The 24,024-nt window shown below is 38.2% G+C and overlaps 1 protein-coding gene across 4 annotated transcripts in view; it reads left to right on the top strand.

Moving 5' to 3' along the window:
- LOC103495156 (uncharacterized) overlaps window positions 1-23,605 on the top strand; it is a 34,032-nt gene extending 10,427 nt beyond the window's left edge. For 3 of the 4 annotated variants that reach the window (XM_051091380.1, XM_051091378.1, XM_051091379.1), the window contains 10 exons: window positions 8,160-8,415; window positions 8,496-8,712; window positions 8,875-9,221; window positions 9,337-9,861; window positions 10,169-11,384; window positions 11,564-11,911; window positions 14,868-15,105; window positions 15,959-20,979; window positions 21,152-21,294; window positions 22,213-23,605. In XM_051091380.1, coding sequence (XP_050947337.1) covers window positions 8,160-8,415; window positions 8,496-8,712; window positions 8,875-9,221; window positions 9,337-9,861; window positions 10,169-11,384; window positions 11,564-11,911; window positions 14,868-15,105; window positions 15,959-20,979; window positions 21,152-21,294; window positions 22,213-23,275 — 9,374 coding nt within the window. In that variant the 3' untranslated portion in view covers window positions 23,276-23,605. The remainder of the gene's footprint in view (window positions 1-8,159; window positions 8,416-8,495; window positions 8,713-8,874; window positions 9,222-9,336; window positions 9,862-10,168; window positions 11,385-11,563; window positions 11,912-14,867; window positions 15,106-15,958; window positions 20,980-21,151; window positions 21,295-22,212) is intronic. The other variant, XM_051091381.1, reaches the window with a different exon arrangement.
- The last annotated feature ends 419 nt before the right edge of the window (window positions 23,606-24,024 follow it).

The following is a 24,024-nucleotide window of genomic DNA, read 5'->3' as shown; positions in this document are numbered from 1 at the left end:
ACTTCATCACCCATCTTCCTAAGGTAGGCGACTTTGAAGCCATCTTAGTCATCATTGATCGTTTTTCAAAGTACGCCACCTTCATCCCCACCACCAAGCAGTGTTCAGTAGAAATGACAGCTCAATTGTTCTTTAAGCATGTTGTTAAGTTGTGGGGAGTCCCGACAAGTATAGTGAGTGACAGGGATGGTAGATTCATTGGCTCCTTCTGGACGGAATTATTTTCCTTCTTGGGAACAAGTCTGAACATATCCTCAAGCTACCATCCCCAAACTGACGGCCAGACTGAGCGATTCAACTGCATGCTCGAGGAATACTTGCGCCATTTTGTAAACGCTCAGACAAGTTCATCTACAGGGAGAAGCCCATTTAAGATTGTTTCTGGGAGGCAACCAGTACTGCCACACCTTGTTGATCATCCCTTTGCAGGGAAGAACCCTCAAGCCCTCAATTTCACGAAGGAGTGAAAACAGACAAACGACATCGCCAGAGCGTACTTAGAAAAAGCATCGAAGCGGATGAAGAAGTGGGCAGATAAGAAGCGACGACCTCTTGAGTTTCGGGCGGGAGACCAGGTACTCATCAAACTACGACCAGAGCAAGTCAGGTTTCGAGGACGCAAAGACCAGCGTCTCATCAGGAAGTACGAAGGACCAGTTGAAGTGCTGAAAAAGGTAGGGAATACTTCTTACAGAGTAGCGTTGCCCACATGGATGAAAATCTACCCAGTAATTGATGTTAGTAACCTGAAACCGTACCATTAAGACACGGAGGACCTGCAGCGGAATATCGTAACTCGCCCAATTATCGACCTTAGTCAGAAGGAAGACAAAGATGTTGAAGAAATTCTGGCCGAGCGAGTAAGGAGGGGCAGAAGACCCGCACGAAGGATCCACGAGTATCTGGTAAAGTGGAAGAACCTTCCTGTGGAGGAGACCAGCTGGGAGCGTGTCGAAGACCTTGAAGCGTTGAAGCAGAAGATTGAAGATTTCAAGCTTCGCCAGTTGACGGGGACGTCAACCATTTAGGTGGGGGAGAATGTCAAGGGCATAATCGTCCAAGGTATTATTTACCGATGGCCGTATGCTCGAATACCCCCAAATCACTTTATCTTTATGTCTTGAAAGTAGTTTAGGTTAATTCTTTCGTTTAGGTGTCGCCGAGTCACAGTGTGACATTTCGGCTTTTTCATATGCAAGCGTGCCAAGGCCAAAAATCTCAATATGTACTATAGGGGGTACATGACTAGTCCGACCACTGCCCAAGCCTTGTCACACTCTTTGCAAGTTAAGCTATTTTCTTTGCAATTGACAGTCTTCAATGCTTTCTTTATGATGTTTTCAACTATTTAATTTCTCTTTCCCGTTTTATAAAAACATTTTCTCAAGAACGAGGAGGGAGGCTACATCATACCGCGAGTTTGTCCGCGGATTCCGAATTTCGAACGGTTGACTTGTTGACCGAGCTAAACAAGTGCCGCACAATCGTGTTGAGAAGTTACGATTGTGACAAGTGGTATCAGAGCCAAATTGGCTAATTGACGATAAGACCGAAACATGTCGTCGTCGAATCCATCGGGCAAGGCCCAGAAAGACCGACTAGTAGAGCTAGAAGAACAGATGCTCTACCTAGTCGAAGTTCCCGACTCCATCCGCTACTTGGAGTCTCGTCTCGATGAAATTTTCGAGAAAACTAATACGATCGATGCGGTAGCTGGCCGTGTCGAAGGGTTTCCGATACAAGAGTTGATGACATGGGTCGACGCCCTGGAAACAACCATAAACATCGGAAGAATTGTCAACTACGAGCGTGGAGACAGTTCGACGGGCTCTGTTGCCCATATTGAGGAGTGTGTTCAAGAGCTGCATAGCTCTCAAAAGACACTGTTAGAGATGATAAACGACATGTCAGAGGATTTTTGAGCTACCCTCGATGTCGTCAGAAACGAAATCGCAGATGTGAACGCGAGACTGAGCCTCACAATGCGAGCAATGGAAAATCAAGCTCCCGCTGGGGGAGCCATTCCGGTTAGTAGAGTGAAGATCCCGGAACCAAAGCCCTTCTGTGGGGCAAGAGACGCGAAGGCCCTAGAAAACTATATCTTTGACCTGGAGCAGTACTTCAGGGCCACAAACACGGTTACAGAGGAAGCCAAAGTCACGTTGGCGACGATGCATCTGTCTGAGGATGCCAAGTTATGGTGGAGGTCCCGATTTGTTGACATGCAGGAGGGACGTTGTGTGATAGATACTTGGGACGCTTTGAAGAGAGAACTTCGCTCACAATTCTTCCTAGAAAATGTCTAGATCTTGCATCGACGGAAGTTACGGGAGCTGAAACACACCGGTAGTATTCGGGAGTATGTGAAACAATTTGCGGGACTGATGTTGGATATACGCGATATGTCCGAGAAAGACAAAGTTTTCTGTTTTGTCGAAGGATTGAAGCCGTGGGCGAAGACAAAGCTATATGAAAAAAGAGTTCAAGACCTCACATCCGCGTACGCTGCAGCCGAACGGCTGTTTGACCTGTCTAACGACTCTCAAGATACGAGACGTCATCCAAGCTCCTCATCTGGAGGAAGTAGGAACAACCGCCCAAGTTCTCCTAAAACTATGGGAGGGGACAGACGCTTTAATGGAGATCGTAAATCCCATCAATCGAATACTGGAAACTCCTGGCGAGGACCAAGTAACCAGAATGTGTCCAATCGTCCTTTTAGTTGCTTCATATGTAAGGGACCACACATGGCCAGGGAATGCCCGAACAAAACTGCTTTCAATGCATTTCAATGCATTCCAGGCAACTTTTGCCTCAGATTCAGACAATCAACAAAATCAGACCGAGAGGGAAGCAGACCAAACAGAAGAAGTTGATAACCCTCGAATGGGGGCCTTGAAATTTCTGTCATCTCTCCAGAAAAAGGTGGGGGAGACGAACACACCAGTGGAAAGGGGTTTAATGTACGTTGACACCTGGATCAACGAGAAGCCAACCAAAAGACTATGGTTGACTCCGGTGCCACCCACAATTTCATAACAGAAGCAGAAGCTAAACGTTTGAATCTCCGCTGGGAGAAGGATGCAGGAAGAATGAAAGCCGTCAATTCTGCTGCCCTACCTATCATCGGACTAGTGAAACAAACGATGATAAGATTGGGAGGATGGAGTGGCCTCGTAGACTTTGTAGTAGTAAAAATGGATGACTTTGATGTGGTACTGGGAATGGAGTTCCTACTCGAACATCAGGTAATCCCAATGCCTTTGACCAAATGCTTGGTGATCTCTGGACCTACACCCTCGGTTGTATAGACTGACCTACGTCACCCAGATGGGTTGAAAATGATCTCGGCCATGCAATTAAAGAAGGGGCAGAAGACCCGCACGAAGGATCCACGAGTATTTGGTAAAGTAGAAGAACCTTCATGTGGAGGAGACCAGCTGGGAACGTGTCGAAGATCTTGAAGCGTGGAAGCAGAAGATAGAAGATTTCAAGCTTCACCAGTTGACAGGGACGTCAACCATTTAGGTGGGGGAGAATGTCAAGGGCATAATTGTCCAAGTAGTTTAGGTTAATTCTTTCGTTTAGGTGTCGCCGAGTCACAGTGTGACATTTCGGCTTTTTCATATGCAAGCGTGCCAAGGCCAAAAATCTCAATATGTACTATAGGGGGTACATGACTAGTCCGACTCCCGCCCAAGCCTTGTCGCACACTTTGCAAGTTAAGCTATTTTCTTTGCAATTGACAGTCTTCAATGCTTTCTTTATGATGTTTTCAACTATTTAATTTCTCTCTCTCGTTTTATAAAAACATTTTCTCAAGAACGAGGAGGGAGGCTACATCATACCGCGAGTTTGTTTGCGGATTCCGAATTTCGAACGGCTGACTTGTTGATCGAGCTAAGCAAGTGCCGCACAATCGTGTTGAGAAGTTACGATTGTGACACCTAGCATGTCTTCCACGCCAAGGCCTACCCTTGTATTGCCGCATGGAGGTTCTTTATCGCACTTTGCCCACATGGCCACTCCTTTAGCCGCACAGCCTCTTTGCTCTACACCCTTCTTCAATCATGCCACCTAGCACAACCTTGAACGCTTAAAACTTCATGTTGGCCGTCTCACAATAGCTCCTTTGGCCTCTTTGGAGGTTCTTTGGACACATCCTTGGCCACCTAGCTCACAAACCAACAGTTAGCCAAAAATCTCAAGTTTCTCTTCTTTGGCCACCTAACCCTAACTCTTCTTAACACTTAGGGAAAATTTCTAACATCTTAGATACCTCACTTTTCCTCCTAAAAACTTAATTTTCTTTATAACTACTACACGAACAACAACTTTGCTTGCTTTGCTGCTTAAGGAAACAAGGGAAAAGAAAATCTACTGTTTACCGCCAGCATCATTGTTATCGAGGAGAAACTGAAAAAGTGCTTACAGCTCTTTCCTAAAACAACTGAAAAATGCTTACAGCTATGACACAAAAACAACTTGAAGAACGGAAGGAAGTTTCAGTGTTAAAGGAAATGATGTTGGATTTCTACAAAAGTATTGAAAATATTATGGAGGAAGTGCAAGACAGTACTCCAGAATCTAGAACTTTAGATGGGACTCAAATGAAACATAAAGAGAAAATGGAAGAAGAAGCAGGTTGGTCATGGGAGTGGGAGTGAGTGTTAAAATAGAGTAAGGATTTCAAAAGCGAATGGGAGGAACGGGGAGGAATTCCATGTACATGGGAGCAAGCACAAAAGTGGACTGCAAAGAACAATTACAAAATGGCGGAAGAAGAGGCTCAAAAGAAGAAAGTGCAAGAAAATATAAGAGATGAGCAAAAATGGGTTGAGACTATCAAGTATGAAACGAAAAAAAAACTATTAGTGGGTTGAAGATTGATGATGCCTGGGACATGAAGAAGTTGTTCGTATAGTGCATTGGAGGCGGCAATGTCTCGATCGGAGTTGGAAATCAAACAAGAAAGATGAAGAACAATCCGAGGAGAAAAAGAACGAAGAAGAACCCACTGTTGAACTCACGGTCAATAGAACGAAAAAGAGAGAAGACTCATAACCAAAAAGACTATTTGTGGGAAAAAAAGGTGCAAAGAAAAGGTCGCAGTAGTGGCTCAATTGAAGGGGGATGTTGAACAAGAAAGATAAAAAAAAAGTCGAAGGAGCTTAAGTTCACGAACTGGTGAATGAAGAAAGGTTGGTGGCTTAAAGCTAAGAGAGCGGTTGACCTCGATGAAAGAAGGAAATATCACGTTGCGGCAGATGGAAGAAGGAATGGCGGAGAAAAGAAAGTACATCGGTAGGCCCATGGTTGGAAAATCGAGGTGGAGACGAACAAAGTCGCGGCAGAAGAGAGGAACTGAAGCGGTCATCGATGGCCTGAAGAAGCAAACCTTGATAAACGCCAAGCACAGTAGCTTGCGAGGGAAAAAGAAGACACAACTGATTCATGGTTCGGGATGGCAAAGAGAATAAAGGTGCGTTTGGGGGAGGGAAAGAGTTATGGGGAAAAGGATTATGATAATCTTAGGATACATAATCCTAGGATTATAATAATTCTAGTGTTATGATAATATGTGTTTGGGGGAAAGATTATTATGGATAGTCTTATGGTAATATGTGTTTGGGAGAAAGAATATAAAAGATAGTGTTATGATAGTATGTGTTTGGGGGAGGGATTATGATAGCAGTGTTATAATAATATGTGTTTGGGAGAAGGGTTATAGTTGTAGTAATTTAAAAAATAATAATAGAATTTGGATTGGATTATTTGGGTAAGGTAATGTAGGGTTGTAAGAAAGTAAAAGAGAGGATAAGATAGGGTTATTTAGGGATTAGGATAACCCTAATCCCCATTTATCATAATCCTTGGTCCAAACACGGTTTGACCCAATTTTCTGATCCTTTTCCCCTTAAAACCCCACCCCAAACACACCCTAAAAGACTAAATTGTTGTTGATTTCGTTGAGAAAAGATGAAGGAAGAATAATGAGGTTGGAAGCACTGGATATGCCGAACGAAATTGAGCTAAGGTGGTGGGAGAAGGTTGGGAAAAGGGAGGAATTGCATGAATAGGTGGAAAATGAAATTGCTGCCCACGTGAAATGTCAGAGGGTGGGGCCCTTGATGTGGCATTGGAATGAAGATACGGCCAAAGAAACAAACCCTAAAATTTTGGGTTTTACCAAGTCGAATAGGGTTAAGCTTATTTTAAAGGGTAATTATAATGGGTAGTAATTTTTAGAACAATTATTAAGTATGTAGCAATATTTTTAAAAAATTGCAAATATAGCAAAGTCTATAAATGATAGACTTCTATCGTTGATAGACTCTTATAGTTTATCAGTGATAGACCAACATTTGCTACATGGTCTATCAGTGATAGACTTCTATCATTGATAGATTTTGACAGATTTTCCTATATTTACAATTTTTTTAAAATGTTGCCATATACTTATTTATTTTGAATATAATTGCTACATTTGCAACTATCCCTATTTTAAATATAACAATGGAGGCCCACTATTTTGCGAGTGGAGAGGCTGGAGAATTCTGAAGACGAGAGGGAAATGAAAATTCTAAACCTATTTTCATCCACGGTTCAATTTTCATTCAACGGTCGAACCGACTATACCTCAGTGGGCCAATTTTAAATATGGAGGATAAGGCCCACTCGCGGTCAGGAGAGGAAAAATGGGGATTACGCAATGGACTCCTTAAAAGCGGGATTCTGAATTTTAATGTGATGTTTAAACCCAATCTATATCATGAGAAATCAAAGAAATCCAGAGAAGCAAGGCATCTGGGGCTTATTGAGCAGTATAATACAGATGTTAAAGGCCTAACTGTAAACCAATTTGATGACACCCAATTCACTGCTAAGTCAAAAAATATGGTAGTAATTGGAGATGGGTTTTCAAATGGGTTTTATTTGGTTTTAAATCCAGAACCTGACCCACGTGGGAAACACCATAACCACGGGGAGAAACTCACCCTTACCGAACTACAGTGTGCTCTGCTCACATGTCGTCGATCGGCTTCATTATTAAAGCATCCAATGCCAACCATGGCCAATGAGACTGAAGAAGAGGACGAACCAGAAGGCGGGAGAATAAAATTCAAAGGGCAACGATGGAAATTACACAATGAGGAAGAAGAAAATTTTAAAGGAAGCCAGGGGTACCGACAAAGGATAAAATTATGGATGGTTGGTTTTCAATCTATTACCAGGGTCCTAGGCATGTTGTTGGTGAACTTTGAACATCTGTTCCACGAGGGAAGCATTGTGATTGGTAATGTTAGTTGGGTGCTCGATGTCCGACGAGCTGTGACAATAGGGCTGAAATGTTGGACGACAGTGGGGAACATCCAGATTGTTGGCCAACAATGGACAGAGGAGAAAAGGCAATCAAGGTGGGAAGAAAAGAAAATGCAAAGAAAAAGGGTGTTGCCGGTGGAAGGAGACCAAGATTAGGAGATAGTGCTGTTTTATTATTCTGTAAAGGGGCGGGAAAACAACTCTAGGATGTGTCAGGAGGGGATGTCAACAAGTGGGATCAAATTGCAGAAGTTGGTTATGGGTTGCTGAATGTGCTGAACTCAAATGAATTAATGGAAGCCCAAATTGGAGACGTTTTTTACTTTCAGGAGGCTGAGGACTGCTGTTGAGTGTTTCATTGCTTAAGAAAGAGAGGAACTAGGGCCAATTTTGTGATCCTGTTTTGAAAGCACACCTTGCGGACAAGTTGTCTTTGAAGGGCAGAGTAATGTAAGAACCCTAGATAGGAAAATAGTGGACTATTAGTAGGAAATGAAGATGGTTGTTAGTGGGGGCATATTAGTAAATAGTTAGTAAGTTAGTTAGGTCTTTTCCTTATAAATAGTAGGAGATGGGTTGGAGAGAGGTGTGAAGAATTTTGTAAAGGGATTTCCTTGTAATGGGATAGGGGACCTTGGGAGAGTCTAGCTCTCTCGAAAGGCTAGGGTTACTTTGTTACTTGTTCTTATGGTAATTTTGAATATATTTCATACATTTTCATATTTGATTGTCTCTAATTGTTCTTGAGTTCATTCTTTGTCTTGGGATAATCCTTGTTAGGTGGGATTCTAACACAGTGATGTGGGTTTCTTTCATATGGAAAAATATATATGCAGCATGGAGGAGTGTCAAGACAAGGCTCAGCATTGGTGTAATCTCTTTCTATGCTGCACAAGTTTCAGCAATTCAGGGCAGGCTTGGACAAAAATACGAGAAGAGTAAAGGTTTTACTGTAAAAGTGAAGTCTGTGGATGGTTTCCAAGGAGGTGAAGAGGATGTGATCATATTATCCACTGTCAGATCCAACCGGAGAAAAAATATTGGGTTTATCTCCAATTCACAAAGAATCAATGTTGCTTTAACGAGAGCTAGGTATGTTATCCTCTATGTATGTTTTTGTAATATTTAATTTCTTTTTACTTGTTAAAGTTTAAAATCATCTTTCTTTGTAGGCACTGTCTTTGGATTGTGGGAGATGCAACGACATTAGGAAATAGTAATTCTGAATGGGAAGCTGTAGTTTCTGATGCCAAAGATCGTCAATGTTATTTTAATGCTGAGGAAGACAAAGACTTGGCCGATGCTATAATAGAGGTCAAGAAAGTCCTCCTTGAGCTTGATGATTTACTCAACAAGGATAGTGTACTGTTTAAAATGGTTCAGTGGAAGGTATGTATCTTGTAATCTCTGTCATTGTGTTAGAGAATTTCGTTGCCCAATGTTGATATATATGTCCTCATTATTGATACTTATGTTCCTTATCTTCAGCTTTCCATATTTAAATTGATTTTTCAAGTGCTTAAACAAATTTTCCTTCTTGATAATCTCCAGGTTCTTCTAAGTGATTCCTTTAGGGCATCATTCCAGAAAGTGGTCTCAATCAACCAGAAGAAGTCAATTATTGTCCTTTTGTTGAGGCTTTCCTGTGGCTGGCGCCCAGAAACTAAGAACTTCTCGAATCCTAAATGTTCTGACATAATAAATTGTGCTAAAGTTGAAGGTCTGTACATCATATATTCATTGGATATTGAGAAGGATTCAAAGTACAAACAAGTTCTAAAGATATGGGATATCAAACCTTTGACGGATGTAAAAGGAGTAGTTGATTGCCTTTCCAACATACATGAGCTGTATACCGATGACTTTCTAAATCTATGTATGGCAAATTCTCATAAAGGGTACATCCATGTCTTTTCATTTGAAATGTGAACAGTGAGAAAATGGTTGTCCATTCAAACATTTACTTTAAATCGGTTGATGTTAGTCTCACACGATTTTTTGTTATTGGTCCAGGGATCTTAAGCTTCCAATCACATGGAGTGCTTCTCATGATATCGTTGTCTATAAGGATCACATCAAAGCTGATCTCGATGCCATATTAAGTCAAGATGACAGTGATGACACTAAGAATGCAACTCTGAAAAAGAATTTGCTGCAAATGAAGTTCCAATCTTTATCCTATCAAAAAGCGAAACTCTTGCTTTCAAGCCATGATAGTAAAGAATTGGATCTCCCATGTCAAGTGGAAGATGAACAATTGGATATAATTCTTTTTCCTACCAGTGCTTTCATAATGGGAAGGCCTGGTTTGGGAAAAACTGCAGCTTTAACAATAAAGCTGTTTATGAGAGAAAAACAGCAGGGGATCCATCCAAAGGGATGTAACAAAGTGATGAGACAAAATGCTGAAGTAAGTTACATAAATGAGAGTAGTGAGGAATGTAAAAAGATTGATAGGACTGTCCTGCGACAGCTTTTCATCACAGTCACTCTTAAACAATGCCTTGCTGTAAAGGAGCACCTTTTGTACTTGTCAAGGTTTGTGCAAAGTTATTGTAATTGGCTAAGTCACTCCTTTCATGAAAGATGCATTAGTAGCTTCATGAAATAAGAACATTTTTTTTTAGATCAACATGAGATCTTTCATTTCCAAATGGTAAATCTTATATTGGTTGTGGACTTTGTATCTTCCCCCTTCTTTGTAGTTATTTCACCGTAAAAATGTTCTCAGATTGTTGTTTCTAGGGCTGTTTCAAATTATGTTTCTGATGTATTCTTATTTTACCATTGCTGAATCATGCTTTATTTGTTTAAGCCATTAATTGAAGGTTGCTTCGATATGCAGAATTTCTAATGGTGGGAACATTTTAGAAGAGAACCAAACTTTTAATAGGGTTGACGTTCTGGATATGGATGATGCTCAAGATCTTTTGGATGTTCCAAACAGCTTTGATGGTATTCCATTCAACTCATATCCTCTTGTGATGACATTTCGAAAGTTTTTGATGATGCTTGATACAACTGTGGGAGATTCCTACTTCTTTAGATTCCAGAAACAGTGGAAACTTAGTTGTGGCAAGCCCAGAGATCCCTTGTCAACTGCTGCCTATAATTTTATAGTATCAAAAGAAGTAACTGTTAAAAGTTTTGCTTCTTCTTACTGGTCCTATTTCAGTGGCCATCTAACCAAAAAGCTTGATGCTGTTGTGGTTTTCAATGAAATCATTTCCCAGATAAAAGGTGGATTAGGAGCAAAGGAAGCTCTTGATGGTAGACTTAGTAAGCTAGACTATACTCAACCTGCAATGGATCGGTCCACATTAAGTAGGAAGCAAAGAGAAAGAATTTATGATATATTTTTAGATTATGAAAAGATGAAGAAAGAAAAAGGGGAATATGACTTGGCTGATCTAGTCAGCGATCTTCATCATCGGTTGAAAGGTTTTCAATATACAGGTGACCAGATGGATTTTGTATATGTGGATGAAGCGCAAGCTCTTACTATGATGGAAATTGCTCTTTTGAAATACCTATGTGGAAATGTTGGTTCAGGCTTTGTTTTTTCAAGTAATACAGCTCAAACTATTGCCAAGAGTATTGACTTCAGGTTCCAAGATATACGATTTCTGTTCTACCAGGAATTCGTATCAAGAGTAAAAACTGATGAAAAAGACGTTGATGTGGGGTTATTGAATATCCCTGACATTCTTCACATGAATCAGAATTGTTGTACACAACCTAAAATTCTCCAATTAGCTAATAGTGTTACAGATCTTCTTTTCCGTTTCTTTCCTCAATGTGTCGATATATTGTGCCCTGAAACAAGTGAAATGAGTTCTGGTAATTTTGAAACTCCGGTTCTTCTTGAAAATGGGAAATGTCAAAATATGATGACGCTATTATTTGAAGGGGGAAGAAATATACATGCAGATACTTGTGAAGTTGGAGCAAAACAAGTCATCCTGGTTCGTGATGAGCATGCCAGGAATGAGATCTCCAATCTCGTAGGGAATCAAGCCATTGTCCTTACAATTATGGAGTGTCAGTCCTTGGAGTTTCAGGTGAATATTTGTTCTTATTTTGAATTCTAATAAATTTGTTAAGGAATTTTTGAATAGATAATACATCCCGCTTCTAAGAGTAGTCTCAAGTTTGGGGGATTAATCACCTCAGGCATTTCAAAACCAGAAACTCAGGTTATTTATTCATAGCCATTCTTCTTTTCTCCTTTTCATTTTAGGATGTTCTGTTGTACAATTTTTTCAACTCATCACCTCTGGGACATCAGTGGAGAGTCATTTATCAATACATGATCGAGCAAGATATGCTTGAAATTTCTCACAATTCTCCAAACTTCAATCAGCCAGTATGTATGGGCTTATGTTGGGAATTAAAGCTACTCCATGTAGCAATTACACGTTCTAGGCAACGATTATGGATTTATGAAGACAACCAGGAGTTTCCCAATCCGATGGCTGATTATTGGAAAAAGCTGTGTTATATTCAAGTGAAAACATTGGATTACTCGATCATACAAGCAATGAAGGCCCAAAGCACAAAAGAGGAGTGGAGCTCACTGGGGCTAGAGGTACGATCACTTTTTCCAGCTTGCAGCTTGCATGATAAAATAATGTTGAAGTACCGATAAGGAGTACCCTCTTGATTATTCTAATAATTATTAATACACTTCATATGGAATCTAGGTGCTCATCATAAAATCCCGAGAGCAGGAACTAATAATCTTGCTAACTAATAAGACCCATAAAACTCAACCTGTAAACAATTTGAAAATCAATTCAAGAAAATAAAAAGCCAGAATACATTATGCACTAATATCTCGAGGCAAGGAAGGCCATTCCTTGTTTGAGATTCAAATCACTGCACAAACAAGATTGGATGAGTAAACTTGAATGATTCTGAGTATGTCTCCTGCAAATTGTAAACAAACCAGCACATGGCTTAAAGTTTCCAAGAAGCAAGAAAAGTTTAGTTAGGTGGTTTGGTCCAGGGTTAGAACTAATATTGGGGCATTCTTGTGATCTTGAGACTTAGCCTTACTATTTTGCTTTAAAGAAGTTGTGTTATTTTTTATAGCAGTTGCAAGCTTGGAAGCAACAGTTTAGAAGTTGAACTGTTTTGTTTTTTGGAACTCGTACTTTTGGTCTTCAAGGACTTCTTTCTTTGTTTGCTTGATGGTCTTCAATTGGCTTTGACTTTGGCTTTAAAGTTTGTGTTCTATGGCTTTGAGTTTCTTTTCTAGTGTTGATTTGTTGGGTTTTAAGAGTTTTCTTTTTGGTGTTTTCTTCTCATTGTATCTCAACAGTTATTTTCTTTTGTTTTTCTCCATTTCTCTCCTCATTAACGTATTTTTCGAGCATTAGTCTCCTTTCATATTTTGAATGAAAAGTTTGTTTCCTTTTCAAAAAAACAGAAAATTCTTGAGGCAGTAATTTTTTATCGAGGAAGAAAAAGAATTTTTATCTTCAAACAAACTCTGTGAAAGGAAATTAGAATCTTTATCAACTTCAGTTGAAATCTTATCTTGCTCAATGAAAATTGGAATTTCGATCTCCATGTCATCACTATTAACACTCTGTGTTAATGATATATAATTAAATTTGTCTTCAATCTCTAGGTTAAACTTTTGGGTAAATTGGTGATTTAAGATGGTATTAGAGTAGGTTGTTGCAAGATATTCTGGGTTCAAACCCAAAAGCTTAAGCTGATGGGTGAAGATAAATTTAATATAATATCTAACACTCTGATGCCACTGGTTATATTCACATATGCGAGGAGAGGTACCAGAAGCAAAGGAAAGGAGTTGGTCATGGAAGAGAAAGCTTCAGTCAGTGGGCCACGTAGTTAATAATATATTGGATTTGACCAAGTAGTTAATAATATATTGATTGGGAAGTTCCAAGTAGTTAATAATGGATAGGATAGGGAAGTTCCAAGAAGTTATTAATGGATTGGATTGGGAAGTCCTTTGGAAGTTATCTGTCGTTACTTTTATATAGTTATTTCTATATATGTGGGTTGGTTAAATAAGCCGTTACGTTATCTGTATGTTTATTGGTGGTTCTTCTGTTGAGAATAGGAGGAAGATAGATTGTAATCTCTTTCAGGAATCTTTTGCTATCAATAAGAATCTCTATATTCAATTCCTATTATACTTGTTGAGATGTTAGAGAATCTAACATTGAAAAACTTAAGGAAACTCACTCTTTATAAGATAGATGGGCTACTTCTCTCATTGCCAATTGATTTTGAGATGGAACCTTATACTGTCAAACAATACTCATCAAGGAATCCTTGTGTGCAAGCCAAAAAATCTGCCTTGTTGATAACTTGATTGCCCTATTTGTTGAATGTTTTTGAACAAGAAACAAGCCTCTTCATTAGGATATTATATGAGATTAATGCTCAAAGTACAATTGAAACAACAAGCATAAAGCTACGGATCATGAAGTGTACGTGGGCATCTCAGCTAGAGTGACACCCCCTTAGCACCTTCATCACCTCCAAAAAGAAAATTACAAATTACATAATAGATTTAAACAATTACAATCTCAGCCAAGAATATCATTGGAAAATAATAAAAGTAACAATATCGTGGTTTTTCTCCTTGCTCTCGGGTTTCCACGTAAAGTCTTGTGTTTAAGTTTATTGCGTCCAATACTATCAATGAAAAGCTACTCATTTTTAGCATTATTCCACCAAAAGGGATTCCTAATGAAAGGACTCAATACTTAAGTGCATTTTTGCTCAAGGAAATCATGATTATGGGCGTATGCATCTATTTTAACAGATAAACAACCCAGAGGCTGAAGACTTTTTCTTAGTATAATAAGAAGTATCCAATAACTAATAATTTATTGATTTGTTATATATGAATTTGGAAATATTTTTAGACCATGATTACCAATCCATAATGAAAGTGGTATAATGTAATCGTAATGAAATTCCATTAATAGATCAATCGTAATGAGTCTGGATCGCAAAAGTAATTTGATTGCTTTTGACCTTATTTACTTGTGTTTCTACAACCGATATCGTTACCTTTACTACTAGATATAACCTGTCATATTTATGGTTAGTCTTACTGTTGCTGCAATTAGACCCTAACAGTATTGGTAACGATAACGATAACGATAACATAATAGTGACCATAAATATGACATATTCATAATTCTAATACTGTAACAGTGGCAATGTATGTAATGGTAACGATATTAGCTAGTGGGTCTTACGTAAATCTCAAATACAATCCAATTGAACACCCTTGATTCTTCAATCATATTACATTCTTTGATTACAAAATTTGAAATGAACCCCATATTTCATTACAATTACGTAATATAGATAAACAACAATAAATGTAATTAAATGGGGCCCACTTTTCGAATTACCATTGATTCATTACTTTTATGGGTGAGTAAACACGGTCTTAGCTATGTCGAAGTTGTCCATAGATTCTATCCTTATTTCTGTTGCAAGCTCTTCTTTTTTCATCTTTGGTGCTTACTTCTTATACATTATGGCAGTTATTTTCGGAGGGTGTTTATGGGGCAGCATCTTTGTGCTTTGAAAGAGCTGAAGACAGGCTTAGAAAAGAATGGACCAGGGCTGCTTCTCTTCGTGCAACTGCTGGCTCATTGAATGCTTCGAATCCTCAAATGGCTTGTAATCTCCTTCGGGAAGCTGCAGAAATTTATATTTCTATGGATCATGCTGAGGCTGCTGCTAAGTGCTTCCTAGAGTTAAAAGAATATAAAACAGCAGGTACGTTACTTCAATCTTGTTTAAAGTAAAGACTGTTCAAAGGATCATAATTAGGAATCCAATGCGACTAAATAGTAAGGAAGGGATAACATGATAATTTGTGAGATAGTTTGTTTAAGAGTATTTATTTAGAAATAGAGGGACCGGGCATTATGAGATGGTACACCATTTTGATGATTGTTTAGCTTGAGTTTACACCTTCACGAAGCTGTCCAACTTCTTTGAACCACTTGAAGTATATTCTCTTTGCTAATGCAACGGTATTAATGATATTTTTTCAGAGTTTGTACTGCAACAAAAAATTTCAATAAGAAAACTAGTAATGGAAATTGTTTATCATATTTCTCAATCTTGGTGTTTATTCTCTTCACATTTGTGCATACAGACTGCAGTCTTACATCTCTTATTGCACATTGTAATTACTTTCTATAATCTTCATGGCTTCCCTTGTCTTTTGTTATTTCATACCATCAATGAAATTTAGGTTGATCTTGATCATTTCTCATAAAAAGAAAAATCTTTATTATGCAACGCCCTTACAAATTTTAAGAAATTCACTTTTGCATCCATTTACAGAAATGGATAATACAATTTAATTTACTTTGTCTTACCTCAATTGTGGTTTCCTTAAATGGGCCCTATTTTTATATAATTCTCACGTTGCATAAATATGTATTTGTTAGCCATCCTTTTTACTTGCACCTCTTCTTTATTGTTTTATTAATGTTTTTCTTTCTTTCTTTCTTTCTGTTTCCCTTTCATTTCTCTTTCTTTTAAGCATATAATGTGTTTCTTTTGAAGTGGAACACCTATCTTAATCTATCTTGTTAATATGTCTCAACTATTGATGTAGCTTATATATATTTAACAAAATGCGGAGAAGCAAAATTAGAAGATGCTGGTGATTGTTATATGTTGGCTGAATGCTACAAATTAGCGGCTGAGGCATATTCAAGGGGTAGATGTGTCTTTAAGTTCCTGAATGTCTGCACTGTTGCAAATCTTTTTGAGATGGCATTACAAGTGATCAGCGACTGGAGAAAATGTGATAATGATGATCTGATTGAGAAATGTGAAGATATCAAAAAGGTCTGGCAGGTGTTTCTGGAGAAAGGTGCCCTTCACTATCACGAACTTCAAGATTTCCATTCCATGATGAAATTTGTTAAAAGCTTCGACTCCATGGTTGAAAAATGTTCATTTCTCAGGACTTTAGGTCTCTCTGAGAAAATATTGTTGCTGGAGGAAGATGTAGAAGAGTCAATCGATATGATGATGAAGAAAGGAGGGATTCTATTTGAGATTAATTGTTTAGAGAAGGCTGGAAATTTCAGGGATGCATCATCACTCATATTGCAACATGTGCTTTTCAGTTCTTTGTGGGGATGCGCAAAAAAAGGTTGGCCACTCAAGTTATTTAAGCGAAAAGAGAAGCTTTTAACCAGAGCAAAGATACTGGCAATGAAAGAGTCAGACAGTTTCTATGATTATGTTGTTTCTGAAGCCAATATCTTATCAAATCAGACAATGAAACTATTTGAGATGGAGCAGAGTTGGAGTTCCTCCCACAGGCATGGAAATCTGAGAGGTGAAATTTTGTCTGCTTGGAGAATCCTTGATGCTCATCTTACTTCCAGTGCCCCCAAATATATATGGGAAATTAAAATAGTGACAAATTTAAGAGAACATGTAGAGCAAACAATTTCCCTAAACCAGGTTTCAGTTCAGACACTAGTTTACTTTTGGAACTTCTGGAAAGAAAATGTCATGAACATATTAGAGTATCTGCAACTCCCTGGAAACCAAATCAACGGTGATTATGCAAGCTATGAACAATTCTGTCTAGATTACTTGGGTGTAAGGAAGCAGTTAATTTATGGGAACAGCATTTACCATTTAGTTAACCCTGAAGCTGAATGGGCTATGAAAGTATCTTCTGAAGGCAACGAAAATTTTGTTACCATCAATTCTCGAGAGTTCGTTGCAGCGGCACAGAGTTATTGGTTTTCAGAATTATCTTCTGTTGGGTTGAAGGTTTTGTCTAAATTAAAAGATCTCCATATGCTCTCTGTGAGGAGCTCTCTCTCATTTTACCTTCAAGCTTTCACTGCTGTTCATATCTTTCAAATGGCCAAGTTCCTCACAGAAAATGATTATATCAAGTCATCTATCAACTCCAAAAATCAGAGAATAATCTTTGACTCGGGGCATCTTTCCATCCAGTTTTTAAGACTGCACCAGACTCCAAATGTAGATCTGGCCAATGAAATTCAAGCTGTACATGACAACTCACAATCTTATCTCATGAGTTGTGCTCTCCATTTTCATAAAATACAAGATAGCAGCATGATGTTAAAGTTTGTCAGGGACTTTCATTCTATGGATTCAAAACGCTCATTCTTGAAGTCTTTCAACTACTTCAATGAACTGTTGTCTCTTGAAATGGAAGCACAAAACGTTTCTGAGGCTCTGGCTATTGCAGTGTCACAAGGAAACCTTCTTCTTGAAGTTGATTTGCTGGAAAAGACAGGAAACTATAGAGAGGCATCGTTGCTTCTTATGCACTATATACATTCAAACTCGTTATGGTCTTCTGGAAGCAAAGGTTGGCCATTAAAGGAGTTCGAGCACAAGCAGAAATTATTACAGAAAATGATATCCATAGCGAAACGTGATTCAGAATCATTTTATGAAATGATTTCTGTAGAGGTTAATATCTTATCATGCAAAGTAGGTGGTTTGGATGAGATGGAACAGAGTCTAACCGCTTCGGAGGGCAGTAAAAATTTCAGAGGTATAATTCTTTCTACTTGGAAGATTTTAGATGCTCATCTTAAGCTCAATGTGTCAAATTACATGTGGGAAGATGTAATAGAGAGTGAGCTAGAAAGGCATTCAAAAGACACCATCTCAAAAAATCAGGTGTCTTTTCAAACACTAGTTTACTTCTGGAATCTCTGGAAGGATAGTCTCTTTGGCGTACTAAACTATCTATGTTCTATTGACATTGATGATGTTGATGATTACTGTGAGAGTCAACAGGATTTTTGTTTGTCTCACTTTGGTGTAAGGAGGCAATACAATAATAAAAAAACACTCTACTTTTTGCTCAATCCTGGTGCTGATTGGGTAAGAGAAGTAGTCAATGGTGGTTTAATTAGCATTGCTGCTTGCCAGTTTACATCTGCTGGTTGGAGATATTGGAGTGCAGAAGTGCTGTCAATGGGAATGAAGGTCTTGGAAAAATTGAACGCTCTTTTTTCTTTCTCTGCCACTGCCTCTAACGTCTCTGAATTGTGTCAAAGTATGATAGCCATTAATTTCTGTGAAGTTGAAAATTTTCTCAAGAATTCGCAGTTTCTAAAATGTGCCTCTGGAACATTTTTGCAAAATTTTACCAGTGTTAGGCTGCAGTTTGTCTTGTGCTGCAAACAACATCTGGGCGAAGGTAGTTCAGCTGGTAATGTTCAAGAGTTGGAAGGTTTGAAATCTACTTTTTTAAGGACATGTGCACTTCACTATCATAGGCTTCAAGACAAAAGAACAATGCTGAAATATGTTAAAGCTTTTGATTCCATGGATTCAAAACGTGTATTTTTGAAGTCTTTGGGCTGCTTTGATGAGCTTTTATCATTGGAAGAAATATCAGGAAATTTTACAGAGGCTGCTCTGATTGCAAGGCTGAAAGGGGATCTTCTGCTTGAAGTTGATTTATTAGAGAAGGCTGGCCAACTTGAAGAAGCTGTGGAACTGATCCTCTTCTATGTTCTCGCCAGCTCTCTATGGAAAACGCAAAGCAAAGGATGGCCCTTGAAGCAGTTTAAACAAAAGGAGGAACTTCTATCAAAAGCAAAATCAATTGCAAGCCTCAATTCAGATGTATTCTACAGAAATGTTTGTTTAGAGACTGATATATTATCTGATGGAATTTATAGCTTGTTAGATATGAAACATCACTTGAGCAGTTCCCGAGAAAATAAGAACATCTGTGGTGAGATATTGTCAGCTCGACGAGTTCTTGATGCTCACCTTTGTTCAAACCTCTCATCATATGACTGGGAAGATGATATAGTGAGTGATCTTTTGAGGCATGCAGAGAATAAAATCTCTCAGAGCCAGATTTCCATTGAAACCCTTTCCCACTTTTGGAATCTCTGGAAGGATAAGATCACAGGCATAATCAAATATCTCGAGTCTCTTGGTACAAAAAATGTTGACGACTTCATAATTTATGAGGGGTTCTGTTTGAAATACTTGGGTATGAGGAAGCATTTTGACAATCAGAACAATTATCAGTTATTTTTTACTGATGCTGATTGGATAATTCATATTAACCTTCAATCTGTTCAGAAAAATGGAGAGATGATGAGCATGGATGTTCAAAAATTCGCTCTTGCTGCTAAAAGTTATTGGAGCACAGAGTTAATTTCGGTTGGTATGAAAGTTTTGGAATTCTTAAGCAACATCCACAGGTTCTCTGTCATGCATTCCTTTTCCAAATTTCGTCAAAGTTCTGTTGCCATTGCTATCGTTGATATTGCAAACTTCCTGTTATCTTCTAATCTTGCCAGATTGCCTGATGATGACAAACAATTGCATGATTATCTTGAATCATATACTGACCATTTCTTTGATAATATGTTTGGCGCTTGTTGGACTGATCCCATGACTGAAAGTATGATTACTTTTAGAGAATCTGGACTTTCTAGGAGTGTCACTGAAGCATTCATATTGAAAACCATTAATTCAAAGGGTCAGTTATCATATGAAAAAATTGGAAAGGTGGTGATAGCACTTTTAGGTTCTGGGAAGCTAATTTCTGGATTGTATGATAAGATTGCCGGAAGATGCAATGTGAAATTACATTGGAAGGCAGTAATTGATGCATTGAAAAGACACGTGACAGCTTCACAAACTTCAGAAAGTTCTGTGGCTAGGAAAGTTGTTGAGGCTTCTGGAGAAGTTGATCTAATCAATCAGTTGCATAAGGCTTTGATGCTTACTTTTGTGAACTGGAAGAAAGAGTTTGATTTTATGACACCTAATTGTTTCTTGTATATAGTGGAGCGTCAATTTGTCTTGGTATCAATGTCTCAAAGATGCTTCTATACCACTCGATCTTCATTCATTGAGTTGCTCATTTGTGAGGAGTGGTCTAGTAGGCAAGTACAACGCATGGTGAATTACGAAATATCTTCTGAACACTTGTTTGACTTTATAGCAAAAATGGTTCATGAGCTTCTCTTCAATAACTGTGGTGCAAGGGAATGGATCAAGAGATCCAACATCAACTCAAAGGAATACTATCCCATTTTTCTGTTGCGACTGGTCATTATACTGTGTTTACTTTCTGCCAATTTGGGGAAGTATTATGACATGCTGTATGATTTTGTTCGTAAACCTGATATGCATTCACAGTTACCTGAGGCATTCTCTAAGATTTTTAGGCAAAGAAGGAAGAAGAACCATCGTTTCCTGAATTATGTGGCAGAAGCAGTTTGGAAGATAAGGAATCCTCTTGTGAAAGTATGTTTTAAAGATGTTTGCAAGAAACCCGTTGCTCCAGCAACCATTTTGATTAGAATGAATAAAATTGGCAAGAAGGATGATATACGAAAATTGCTGTTTGCAAAGAATCTCACTTATAATCACAATTGTGGGTCGTCTTCTCCTTCTGCCAGCAAGAAAGCTGAGTCTATCAGCTCTAAAACCTCTCAAGTGCTAGATTGTGCCAACGAGGATGAGAATGACAACATAGATGCAGTATCAATCACCAGCAAACAGAACTCGAGTGAAGTGTCTGATTCAATGAACTCAGAAAAACAGACTCGTATGGTCAATCCGAAGGGCTGCAAGAGGAATGCCTTAAAGAAGGTAACATCTTGTTATGTTATGCTATTTATTTTTTTTTCTCTTTCTTTCGTTCTTTTTCCTTTTTGTTTTATTTTGTTTTATTTTTGTTTTTGTTTTTTGTTTTTTGTTTTTTATTTTATTTTATTTATTTATTTTGTCTTTAAGCTGCATTCTCTCTTAAATATTATTTCAGATGAAGTTAAAGAAAAAAGTTCATTGCGTAAATGCTTCAGGGCCCAAATCTAAACAGACAAGCTCTTTTGACAAAGAGACCGAACTTTTTCGAGTGAAAAGCATACTTGATGAACTGAAGACATCTCCTGCAGTAAATATAAGGTGAGATTAGTTCTATAGCTCATCATCATCAAGAGAGGCTTGTCTAGTTAGTTTCTTATTGTTCTCTAATTCATTTCTTTTATGATATTTTATTATTGGTAGAGCTTTTAGTTAAAATAAAATTTGAAGTTCTGAAAGAAGGCTGAACAAATAAAGATAAATGAATTATGATAGTCTGTGACGTATTTTTATTTTATTTTATTTTATTTGTAATTAGTCATTTGATCTTGTTTTGTTAGATTGGAGACCCTTCTTCTATAGGGTACTTCTTTTAGTGGGCTTGGTCTTTATGTGGACTCTTCTATTTTTTCATTTTTTCTCAATGAAGTTGGTCTTTAAATTTTTTTTTAGGCTAAGGAAAATTATGGTGACAAATGAAAACAAAGAAAATAGTAAGTATGGGTTATTCTGCATGTTTCAATACTATTCTAGTTCTCTTTGGGTTTCTATCGCAATGGCTAAAGGAATGAACTTAGTGATAGAAGGCCCGATCGAAAACTACAACACTCCCCCCCTATCCATTCAATGAATTATGAAATATGGATTCTTTAGAAAAAGAGAGAACAAAAAGAAAAGAAAATCTAATCAATTTGTGATTGTAAACGCCAAGTTTAGCCCAGAGTTCAAATGGTTTGAAAATAAATTATGAGAACTTTGCTCATCGCTTGGATTTGTCAGGTTTTAGTATGTACGAAACAAATGAGATCCTTTTTAAGAGGTTGGTGATTGGTTGGTTTAAATCAAGTGAACTGTGTGAATTGCAGAACCTTTTTGTGGCCTTTCATCTAATATTTTCTGCCCTGGGGGGGTGTTTTGAATTTTTGATAGAAAATTTACGTCAAATATGATCAATTTCCAGTGCATTAGGATGTTCTGAATCAATATGCGCATTTCACGTTTTTTGCCTGTTATTTTCAGTGATCCTGAAGTTGTTACAACTATTGAAGAACTTTCCCGAAAGTTGGAGTGCAGAGTACAAGAGAAAAACACTTCAAACATGGTTGCGAATACAAGCCAAAGTTCCAAGCTTTCATCTGCTTCCAGAAGGAAGAGAAGAACAACAAAAAGAAAAAGCCAAGAGAATGAGAAGACGAGTGTTGACAATAAGATGCCAAAAGCTAAAGGCTCTTCACAAGTGTTTTATTTTCAGCGGAAGTTCAAGTCAGAAACGGCATCTCATACAAATATTAAGAATAAGAAGAAGATAGTAGCTAATGCGACTTCACAAGGGTTGCAGTTTCAACCAAATCTTGATTCAGTACACAAGGGAAAAACATGTCAAAATGCTACAAAGACCAAGGATAAGATGAAAGTTGCTGATGACATGTCAACAGCTAAATGGTCTTCCCAAGGGTTGAAGTTTCAATCTAAGATCGAGTTGGTACAGAAGGTACCAACATCCCAAAATGATACAGTGACAAAGGCAACAGTATCGCAAGAAGTTACAAAGGCAAAGGAAAAAATGAAAGTAGGCAATAACATGCCAACAGCCAAAGGGTCTTCACAAGGATTGCAGGTTCAACCAAAGCATGAGCCAATGTGCAGGGAGAAAGCATCACAAAATGATTCAAAGATAGTGGATAAGATGAAAGTTCCCCATGTCCACGTTGTGTCCACAGCTAAAGAATCTTCCAACAAGTCACAATGTAAGCCAAAGCTTGTGTCAGCTAGAAAGGAAACTGCAGCCAAAAATGTTGTGAAGACTGAGAATAGCGCGACGAACATTGTCAACAAAGAGGGAGAGTCTGCACAAAAGTTGCAAAACAGGCCAAATCTCAAACATGTACAAAAAGAAACATCAAGCTCGAGCAATACAAAAGTGAAGAAAGACAAGACGAAAGTCTTCTCAGAAGCTAAAAAGCCATCACAGCAGTTGCAACTTGAACAGAGAAAGCTAAAACAGAAGGATGTGAAAGCTGAGAAGGGGAAACAGAAAGTGGCTAATCACAAGCCAAAAGCCAAGCACAATGAGAAAAACTAACAGAGACGGTGGTACGAAATACAATGTTGAAGAGCATTTATGTAGAGGTTTTATATAGAAGTAGATGAGATAGGGGCCTCAAAAGCAGGGGATGATGTGCATGAATTTGATCAGTTTTACGCTCTCTGATTCCGTTGCTCGTTCTTCTATATACATGTATGTACATATATGTGAACTTTGATTCTGTAATATAATCAAAATAGGCCACGTAGCTTTGATATTGGCCATGTAAACACTTTTGAGAATTGAATATTCTTGGGTGTGAGCATATCCAACATGTTAAATGTGGCCGTTTCTCATGCTGCGGTTGGTCTCTGGGATGGGATTGGATATTAGAGTACTCTTTATAATAGACTCATAATACGATGTGTATAACATCATAGTAATTCTGGATGGAGGTCTTATTTTATCCGTCCTATCTCATTCTCATAGCATTGTCGTTATGTTTAACTTTAAAGTGTCTAATTAGGATTATAGGTCTTTAAGATATTTAACATTTTAAATAAAAAAAAAATTTTAAAAATATAACAAACAGGCAAAACCTTGTGAGGTTAGCAAAGACATGGCTAGGCGAGAAGGAAATGAGAGGTTAGCAAGGGTTGGTCTTGTGCTAAGCTATGATGGATTAAGAGGTTAGTAGGCGAGATGAGATGACATTAAGCATTTTGGTTGGGCGGCCAAGGCTATGCGAGGACCATAGAGGTTATATAGGTGTTTTGGACAACTACTTAGCAAGCTTATGGCAATCG

This window comes from Cucumis melo, chromosome 10 (genome assembly GCF_025177605.1).
Source record: "Cucumis melo cultivar AY chromosome 10, USDA_Cmelo_AY_1.0, whole genome shotgun sequence".
Taxonomy (NCBI): Eukaryota; Viridiplantae; Streptophyta; class Magnoliopsida; order Cucurbitales; family Cucurbitaceae; genus Cucumis; species Cucumis melo.
Note: the sequence above shows the minus strand (reverse complement) of the source record. Positions and strands in the feature narration are given on the sequence as shown.